Raw genomic sequence first — 10268 nt, 5'->3', positions numbered from 1 at the left:
TATCTCATTATTTGTGAGTTTAAAATTCATCCACACATGTGAAATAGGTGCCTCCTTCATGAGGAAAATTCCCCACACACTGAGGTGTCAAAAATGCATCATTTTCTCTAAATATCTCTTCTTTTTTAACTAATAACCTTGTCCTTAGAGTCAACTCTTCATCGTATGTGAGTATTTACTTATTTTTGGGAGATTTTTCTTTTATTCTTCAATTTATCTCCTCCCTACATTTGGATTAATCTTATTGGTCCATAGGAACCTTACTCCAAAATTTTCAAAAAATCTGGACCCTCAGGCTAAGGTCCTTTTTACCTATTTTTAATTTATTCCAATTGCACACTGGAAAGTTCTTTTTGAATTTCTGTTTCAGGGAAAATCATTTTACTAAGAAGGGATATTTTTCCATCTAAAGATATCTAGAAACTGAATTATCTCTCTCTAGAATATTTTCTCTCTCTAGGCCAAATAAAAAAAAGATTTGTTATTATTCTGAATAGGGGATTGATTACAGGAGGAGAAACTGGACATTTTGAGGGGCTAGGGGAGGAATCTTACATCCTACCCCACTTAAAAAATGCGAGATGTCCTCATCTCGTAGGTGGAGTATAATCTCTTTCATCTTCATCTTCTTCTTCAATCACTTCCAGCGTTACTGCCTTGGAAGTGGACGGCCGATTTGGGAACAACTCTCTTTGACTTCCCCTATTCTGAGAGGCAGAGGTTTTGCATTACTTTGGTTTGAAACTGCGGGTTGGTTAGAGAGTCTACCTCTGGGATTTTCCTGAATTTGGATAGAAACCGGAGCTGGAGTCTGGAATCTTGATCCCTGATTTCCCTGCCCTCAAAACCTTGATCCAAAAGGAGTTGGACAATCCATACTGTGATGTCCAAATCCTTGATGGTTTGAAACTGCGGGTTGGTTAGAGGGTCTACCTCTGGGATTTCCTTGAATTTGGCGGATAGAAACTTGATTACTCTGAAAGGAAGGAGCTGGAGTCTGGAATCTTGATCCCTGATTTCCCTGCCCTCAAAACCTTGATCCAAAAGGAGTTGGACAATCCATACTGCGATGTCCAAATCCTTGATGGTTATAGCATTTCACTCTCTTGTTCAAGGGTAGAACTTCTGTAGTTGAATTCCAAGGGATTGAGTTTTGAGAAAAGGACATTTCTTCCATTCTAGAACTTCCCATATCCTGGGCTTGACCCTGATATCTCTTAGGAGGTGGAAGGCTGGAATCACTTTCTAGAACTAAAAACCTTTTAAAAGGTGATGGTGCTAGCTTTGGTGGGACCTTGGCATCAAAGGCCTTGGAGAAACCCTTCGCCATCCGCACTGCTTCGGCCTTGGAAACTGGCTTGGCATTCTTCACCAAAATATTCAAAGGTTCGTTCAGTCCCCGAATGAACCTGGCCATCAGCTGTTTTTCATTTGGCGAGTATTTGAGGAGGAGAGCAATGGTGATATACTTCAATAGTTCTGCTCCCCTGGGTTAGCTCTAAGAATTCGTTCATCTTTGTTTTCAAAAAGCCGGGAGGACAGAACCTCGTCCTTAGGTGAATTTTGAGATCATTCCATGTCTGGGTATTCCGATCCATACGGTTTGTCTCGTAGTAGTTTCTCCATGCCACTCTAACTGTTTCTACTATCTTCAGCCTTGCAAGAGCCATTTTGCTCTTCTCATTATACGCGGTGATATCAAAGTACTCTTCCATTGCTTCGATCCACTTCTCCACAGCCTCGCTCAAATTTTTCCCTTCACCCTTAAAAGGTCCAGGCTGCGAACTATGAAGAGTTTTATGAACATCAGCTCTTTCTCATTGAGTTGGGGGTTATCATTTCTACCACCCACGACGACCTCGGTCCATGTTCCTATCAATACGAAAAATCTTGTTAAGTCCCTTTTATTTATTATTCAAATCCGATTTTTGATTCATCTGACTTTTGGGTTCTTTAGATAGGTCGGCTCCCCATAGAATCGTGGGATAAAGATACTTGTATTATCAGATAACAATTCATTCAGAACATATCATTCATATCTTTAACACAATAATGGTCTATTAGACCGAAATTTCCATCTGAATAGTCCTCCATGGGAGATTTCAATTTTATAGATTTTTAATTTGTCATCCCTTAACTTGATCCACTAGGTCAAGTGTTAATAGCAACAATCTGTCAGCACAATCCACTAATCTCATAGAGTGATTTGCTGAAGTCAGTAACGTTATTTCAGTTATGAACATCAATACAGGGACTCGTCCCATCCATCCTCATTGTGGTTTTGTAAAATAAATTCCTTTTTATACATAAAATCAAAATTAAATGAGAATAACTCTTTTATAATAAAAAGAATTTCTAATATGCATCTTTCTATGCATAGAAATTAATTCTGATGAAAATAACTTTTTTATAATAAAAAAATTTTTAATTTACATCTTTCCATGCATAAAATTTAAATCTAATAAAAATCATACTTTTATAATAATAAAAATATCCAATATACATCTTTTTATGCATAGAAATTAATTCTAATGAAAATCACACTTTTAGAATACAAAAACGGAGGGGATTGCTCTTTTTGAATAACATAAAGATAAAACTTATTTCTACAAAATTTTAAAAAATTTTGCTATAACCTCCTTCGTATGGCTGACCATTTTTCAATTTTTACATTCTAAATCTACTTAGAATCTACTCCAAGATGAATTTAGCATTCTAATCTAATCAATTCTCATTTTTTTAAATAGAGTAACAATACGAAAAGTTTAACTCTATTTATTTGATTACACATCTTGGATAAAGAAGGACTGAATTCAAAGAGAAGAGAAGGAGGAAGCCTTTCCATCAAGGCATAACATCTAATTTTAATTTAAAAGAAGCAAGAAATTAAAAAACCATAGAATAAAATTTTAAAAAAATAGAAATTCTAACTTACATGGAGTTTTGTGAGCTTTCCTTTGGCTTGAGAGATTGAGAGTTCTACTCTTGCTTGGATCAAGAGTGACCACCAATTCTTTGTAGAGGAATTAACAAAAAACAAGTGAATTATCAATGAATTCAATGTTTTTAGCTCTGGGAAAGAGTAGGATAACATTGCATAAACACTATTAACCTTTTACAAGGGAGGAGGTTTCTATTTATGAAAAAAAGAGAGCCTCTAACCAAGCAAATTGATTCTAAAATTTTTCAGATCAGTTTGGTCACTTTTTGATCATTTTTAGCTTAGTTCAACTTACTTTTTGGTTCTAGTTGAAACAGAAGAGAGGAGAGATAAAAATATCTCATTATTTGTGAGTTTAAAACTCATCCACATGTAGAATAGACGCCTCCTTCAGGAAAAAAATTTCCCACACTAAGGTGTAAAAAATACATCATTTCTTCTAAATATCTCTTCTTTTTTAACTAATGACCTTGTCCTTAGTCAACTCTTCGTCTTATGTAAGTATTTACTTATTTTAAAAAAAAAATCTTTTATTCTTCAATTTATCTCCTCTTTACATTTGGATTAATCTTATTAGTCCGTAAAAATCTTAATCCAAAATTTTTAAAAAATCTGCACACTCAAGCTAAAGTCCTTTTTACTTATTTTCAATTTATTCCAACTGCACACTGAAAAGTTCTTTTTGAATTTCTATTTAAGAAAAAATCATTTTAATAAAAAAAATATTTTTTCATCCAAATATATCTAAAAACTGAATTATGTCTTTCTAAGCCAAAACAGATAGAAACAAGATCTGTTATCATTCTGAATAAGAGATTGATTACAGAAAAAGAAACCGGACATTTTGAGGAGTTGAAAAAAAAAATCTTACACAGATTTTGAAAAATTATAGAGCAAAAACTTTAGATTTGAGAATTTTCTTTTATAAATAATTATACAATTTTTAGATAAACTTTTTTGAAAAAATAATTTTTTTCCGAACAGCTAGCCGCATTGAGTTTTCCTCCGTGAAGGTGTACATGGCTCCTCTTTACATGCTGTTCGACCAGTAAGTAGAAATTACGCACAACGATGTTAACGCCAAAAATAGAAAATTGATTTTGTATTTTGATTGCTGAGTCTTGAGTTCAATTATAAGGAGCTTTTCGGGTTAGTTAATTAGACTGAGAGATGCAAAATCCGATCCTGCAAGAAGATAAGAGTATTTGGCACACATAATCTACAAAGCAAAAGAAATATCATAACACATTCACACCGGAAGTACAAAAGAATGAGGAATAAAGGGGAAACAGACAAAAGCAACTGGGCAGTGGGAGGGCAAGGGCCGGACAAAACTCGAATCGAATCTCTCCCCATTTATTTAATGGCTCACTCTCCCCCCCAGAACAGCGCAGCAGCACCAGCGACCACGCGTTGCGACAAAAATGCTCAACGGTGGGGTTGGACCGTTGGGCTGTTTGCCTAATCAGAATAAATGTGTGTGTACATACAGACACTGCTTTGCTGGCTTCTCATGAAAGGGACAAGACCACGACGGGGTCCAGAATCCAACCCCAAACGGCAAACAAATGCCAAACACACTCGAAAATTTTGTATAAGCTTTTTTTTTTAAAAAATTCCCCCCTCCATTTAAATTTTAAAAAAATATATACATGTATATTTATATATACTGCACGGAGAGAAAGCTTCAAGAAATGGGAAAGCCTTTCACTATACAATCTAAAGGGATGGTAATTCTGTGCGAGGCTTTATATCAATTTTAAAGAATGTGCCCCCCCATTCCAGTGAATTCCATCAAAATGACTTCCTGGCCACTCCCCTCCTTCACCATGGGCTCAAAGTAAAAACGGCTTTTACTGGCCGGTGATCCGAGCTTTTGATGGACTCAATGGCGTCGTAGTCGCACACGTCGACTTTAATGCAGCCCTTTCCCTCTTTCACTTTGTACAAAATCCGGTCGGTCCACGATGGCACCCTTTCCTACAAATTTTTTTATTTAAAGAAAAAAACAACATTTCTTAAAACGTTCATTTTTAAACAATTAAAAACCCTTTTGGGTTTAAAAAACAACATTTCTTAAAACGTTCATTTTTAAACAATTAAAAACCCTTTTGGGTTTAAAAAAACGATACCGTTACATAAGGTTTGAACTTTGAATACCAACCTTTGGGCTCGTGTCGTAGTTATCCGTTCCAACATCATACTTGTAAGTGGGGCGGAAAGATAAAGGGCCTTCCCGAAAGCCTTTGAAAACATGCCCTCTTTCAATCTCCCTTGACAATTGATCCTTGTGCCATAGAGACTACAATGCATTGAATTTACTTATTTTAGTTCAGGCTCCGAGGGCACCATAATCAGTGATCACATACAAGGGGTTGCCTCTGTTGGACTAAAGAGAGAAAAAAGAGAGAAGTTGAGGGGACTTGGAATCTACCTAATGTAAACATAATCACACACAAATGGGGCTCCAATGGGCATGTTTAGTGGCTTCCAATGTTACCATAATCACTTACAAGAGGGCTGCCTTCATTGCCCCCAGAGAGAGAAGGGGGGAGAGAGAGAGAGAGACAACGTTTGGGGGGGGGGAGAGAGAGAGAGAGAGACACACACGTTGCTCTTAGCTTTTGTCATTGCTCCCTAAGCCCCTTAACAAAGACAACATTGCAATGCTCACACACAATGATGTCTTTCACGAAAGCAACAATGTGTGAAGGGTTTCGCAACAAGTCTTGAATTTGATGAGACCACATGAGCTGGAATCTACCTTTGGAGGTCCTTCAGAAAAGAAATGTGATGACTTCTCTGCCTTTCTTTAATACAAGAACGTATACTTTATCATGGAAACAGTATTTACTATTTACAACAGGTCTTTTGTGACGACATCAAAAAGAGAATCCTTTTGTGATGGTATTATATATCTACATATAAAATGAGAAGAGATGTCGAGTACCTTTGAGAGATTTCAATTGAAATGAAATGTGTACCTTGAAGAGATTCTGATTAATCAATGCATCCACAAGGCTCCTATGGTCCTGTATCCTGTAGTTGAGATCACCGAGCCATACAACAAGGTCCGAGTCCTCAACTGCAGTAGTACTAGTGTTCAGGGTCTCGCTTCCTTTAATATTGTAGGTGCTTGCTGTGTCATCCTCCACAGAAGCATTCAAACACGAGGACAGCCTGGGTGAGGGCGACCTAGAAGAAAAGAGGGACTGGCTGATGCGTTGAAACTGAGAGTTCCTCTCTTCTACGTTGCTCTCGTGAGCTGCACTGAACGCATTTAGAAAATTAATCTCCATCACTCAATTCTTCTCAAACTTAATGTGGGTGTCACATTGCACATCACATATCCTACCAAATAACAGAAACAAGATTATTAAGGCATTAAGTTTAGACACAGGTACAGAGAAGATAATACACCTGTCGGAAACGCTGTAGCTGACGTTGTATTAGCATACTATTGAACGCAATATTAATGCTCAAACATAATGATCTATGTGGACATGACTCACAATTGCACATAGCATAAGTAAGAAGGCCATTGCATATCAATGCTGAAATGTCTCAGAGGTCATGGCTCACAGTGTCATATTTCAATGTACAAGCTCTCAACGTTGTAGCGAAACCAGTATATTTCAGTGGACAAGCTCTCAACGTTGTACCGAAACCAGTATATCTCAATGCACATAGCATAAGTAATGAAATGAAGCCAATATCTATTAATGCAGCTCACAATACACCATTTATTTGAGCACAATTAATCAAAGTATGCAAATCAGCTTACGCGAGAGGTGAGATGCTATGAAGAGAAATGCAGCCTCTTTGAACTTGAAAGAAACGGCCACAGCTCCCTTCTGGCGCCTAACAACAGCTCCAAAGCCTCCACCCCCTACTTTATCTACTCTAACATCTGCGCCCAATATAAAAAAGCACGAGAATGTTAAACAAAAAGCTTCCCCCTTCTATGCGTAAAAAGAAGCAAAAATCATCACAATGAGAATACCTTCAAAATGTGCCTCTAAAATCTTCCTGCTGATGACGAAGAGCTGGAGCGAAATCATGGCAGCTGTGGCAACAAGGCTATGGACAAAGCCCCATGAGGAGAGTTAGAACTACAAATGGGCACTTGGATGCGTGTGTGAGAGAGCGTGTTTTTGGGGGGGTGTGGGACAGTGTGTTTTTGGGTGTATGTGTGTGTGTGTGAAATTGTTCACCTGTGGCCTTCACCAAATGCCTCCATCAGAAGACTCTCCGCATCACAGCTTGGGACCTCTTGCAGCCCCACTACAAACAAGTCGTATTGCTCGTTGTCAAGAGATGCAGCGAGTTTGGCAAGGTCTTGAAGTGCTGCCTTCTGTGAACACAGAATCCATACATGAGCTTCACAAACTACGATAGAAAACGAGGATATCCACAGGACAAAAGAACAATTACCTTGCCGTTCATGTTCCATGTCACGGTGTAGACCCGCAGGTGAGTTCTGGAGATGCTCACTTTGAGGCGCTCTGCAGCAGGCTTGCCTCCATTGACGAGCTTTCCGATGACAAAGCATTCGCTGAGTTGCTTGTTGCCCTTGTGCTTCTGGCAGTCGCAGAGCGTATCGGGGGCACCAGCCGCCCAGGTGGGAAAATCAAAGGTTTTGGCAATGCCCTCCAAGGCAAAGAGATCGGCTTCTATGATCAGGCCGTCCACCTTGTCCCTGTTGTCGTGTGAAAGACCTGGAGGTAGGCCGATCTGCGCAACCTGGTCGTGGGCGGTGCACGTCCAGGCAGACGCTTGGGAATGGAAGCTGGACCGGGCGTCGTCCCTGTCTGAACTCTCCAGGAAGCTCTCCTTGGAGTCTGCCTCGTCGTGGTAGAAAATGAGGGACTTCAGATTGGGGCTCTCGTTTAGCTTGCCTGCAAACTGGGCACAACAAACCCACATGCGCGGCTGTCGGTGGCGGAAGCAGGCATACTTGCAAATGCAGTTGCCCATGTCCCCTTCACTCCAATACCCATCTTCCTATATTCTCCTCTTGTAGCGCGCACCCATGTAAAGTCATCAAAAGCTGTTGCATCAAACACTGTGTGCAGACGTCCACCACTCTAACCTCTCCATCATCTCCCCCTTCACCGCATAATCCCCAGAGCCCAATGCCTGATCACCTTCAAACGTGACCTGCAGGGTTACATTCTAATCAGTACAAGTTAATCACCAAGAAAGCCAAGATAGAAGCAAAAGAAGCATCTAGGCCGGCTATGCCATATGGATGCCCTTAATCATACGCCACAGCCAGAGCTACTAATGAAAGGCGCTAAACCAATCTACAGTAGCAAGGATTGCCGCCTATACACACTAACATCACCTGCAACAAAACGAACAGCTTTGCGTCAGTTCGATCGTCACTCAACAAACACCTCAAAGTACACATAAATTAGAGTCTCCCATAATGCGAAACGGCGCCGAGCTTTGTAATGAGGCGCTTGATTGTTGGTGATGATCAATATAATGAGGACATGGATGGTCCACACGACCATTCACCGTCTTCACCATCTACTGACTAATTAATGTAAACCAGCTACGTTCTAATTGCAAGCCAATCTTTAACTATGGTCATGTACAGAATTTCGGATCTAAAGATGATCAGGTTGGGGGGGTCGATAAATTCAATTCTTTAATCGTACGTTTGGAACTCACACCCCCGAATGTAGAGCACACGAAAGCTCTACCGTTAGGCTAACTGCGCCCTCACGCAATGTGGGCTTCAGAGTGTTGTCCTTAGACTGGAACAGAGAAATGCTATGTCGCGACTCGCGATTCGCTAGGCTAACTAGCCCCCCCCCTGGCCATTCCTTAAACAATCATGGAGTAAAGACAACAGCTTGGACCCCCTTTCATGAGGGCGAGTAACGCATGCTTGAAAAAGGCCAGATTCCGAATTTTGCCTGAAAGTGAGAGATAGTATCAAATCTTGAAGGTAGACACGGAGGTAGACCAGGGGGCTCTTACTTCGTGAAAGCGAAACGCAGGGCGCGTTTGGGTCGCAGCTTCAGGCGGACTGCTTCAGAATCTTAACCTGTACGCCTGCCTGCAGGTGGTAGAGAGTAGAGACATTCAAAAGTAGTCTTCAAAGTTGAAGCTGAGCAATGAGCAGATATAAGCAGTACGAAGGTGAAAGAGACGAAGCAAACTGCTGCAAAGCCTGTGGGTAAGTCAGGAAGAAAAGCAATGAGGGCAGGGGTTGAGTAGGGAGGTTACACAGAGAGCTCGCAAGAGCGAAGGGTGAAAGGGTCATGACTCACGACTCATCACTAGTAACTACTACGAAGGCCATAGACACGCGGGCCCAGGCGGCTGCAGGCTGGGCAGTGGGTCTGGACCTGGTGCACTGGCACGTGCACCGCAGTGCTATAACTAAAACACGAATCGCTCTTAAAGTAAACGGCCCCCGAGGGGCCCGAGCCTCCAAAGTAAACGGTGCTGCAATTTGCATCCCAGTTCCAACTTGCGAAGAAAGTTAGAAAGTAACCTTTGAAAACAGGGTTTCAAAGGGCCCTTACCTTTGCCTTGATAAGGTGAAGCTCCCCCAGCCCCAATAAATTTTAATGGAACCAAGATCCACAAATGGGCAGAGTTGAGTTTTCTATACTTCAAAAGAAGATGCCAAGAAGAAAATAGATCGTTTGAATTCTGCATGTTTGATGGAGCATTTAATGTCAAAAATCCAAATAGGGGTGTTGTTAAACTACTACATGGGAGCTTCACCCAATACCTTGGGCTTGTTCACACAACACCAGCTGGCCGACCTCCAGTGGGATTTGAGGTCACACGTGCTTTATCCCCTGGCCTGTATCATCGGCTACAGCAGGCAAGATGGCGACCACCTGAGCGCAGAGATAAGACAACTTTCGATGGCGAGAAGGTGAAGGTCTCAAATTTACCAAATGTATCCGAGAGCCTAGGTGTAACCGTCCGTTCGAAATTGAGTTCAACACATGCACCAGTGGACCACTTTGTGTTAAACAAAACAGGTGGCGTGAACTCCCCAGCCGACCTCTAGTGGATGACCAGTTGGGCTCCTTCCTCCTCGTGTGAACAGGCCCCTTAGCCGCCGTCACTTCTACACAATTGGTGCTTTTTGGCCACCTTCTATAGTTCAAAAGAAGATGCCAAGAAGAAAATAGATCGTTTGAATTCTACATGCTGGATGGAGCATTTAATGTCAAAAATCCAAATAGGGGTGTTGTTAAACTACTACATGGGAACTTCACCCAATACCTTAGCCTTCACTTCTACACAATTGGGGTTGTCTCTGCTTTTTGGCCACCTAGGTCCTAGAGGCCCA

The 10268-nt window shown here is 40.9% G+C and overlaps 1 protein-coding gene across 7 annotated transcripts; it reads right to left on the bottom strand.

The window, feature by feature from the left end:
* Positions 1–4280: 4280 nt before the first annotated feature.
* LOC147603199 (type IV inositol polyphosphate 5-phosphatase 11-like) lies at positions 4281–9230 on the bottom strand. Of its 7 annotated transcripts, XM_086796684.1 has the most exons (9): positions 9115–9131; positions 8933–9011; positions 7376–8101; positions 7156–7295; positions 6945–7021; positions 6726–6851; positions 5926–6206; positions 5106–5243; positions 4281–4921 (listed from the first exon to the last, which is right to left on the bottom strand). In XM_086796684.1, the coding sequence occupies exons 3-9, from the start codon at positions 7916–7918 to the stop codon at positions 4766–4768; spliced, it is 1461 nt and encodes a 486-aa protein (XP_086652810.1). In that variant the 5' UTR covers positions 7919–8101; positions 8933–9011; positions 9115–9131; the 3' UTR covers positions 4281–4765. The 7 variants fall into 7 exon arrangements, with proteins under 7 accessions (XP_086652810.1, XP_086652806.1, XP_086652811.1 ...); XM_086796680.1 differs by having other exon boundaries at positions 8933–9230; XM_086796685.1 differs by lacking the exons at positions 8933–9011; positions 9115–9131 and adding an exon at positions 8284–8867 and having other exon boundaries at positions 7376–8088.
* Positions 9231–10268: the final 1038 nt, after the last annotated feature.

Source organism: Cibotium barometz, chromosome 64, assembly GCF_041138505.1.
Source record: "Cibotium barometz isolate CiBa-2024 chromosome 64, ASM4113850v1, whole genome shotgun sequence".
NCBI lineage: Eukaryota > Viridiplantae > Streptophyta > Polypodiopsida > Cyatheales > Cibotiaceae > Cibotium > Cibotium barometz.
The sequence above is the reverse complement of the archived record's forward strand: the minus strand, read 5'-3'. Positions and strand labels throughout refer to the sequence as shown.

Excerpts from the sequence above, each read along its gene's own strand:
- LOC147603199 (XM_086796680.1), bottom strand. The coding sequence starts at position 7,918 with ATGGGCAACTGCATTTGCAAGTATGCCTGCTTCCGCCACCGACAGCCG. Across the intron at positions 7,022-7,155 it reads GCATTTGGTGAAGGCCACAG|CCTTGTTGCCACAGCTGCCA; the intron begins GTGAACAATTTC and ends CTTTGTCCATAG. Across the intron at positions 5,244-5,925 it reads TTAATCAGAATCTCTTCAAG|TCTCTATGGCACAAGGATCA; the intron begins GTACACATTTCA and ends AATGCATTGTAG.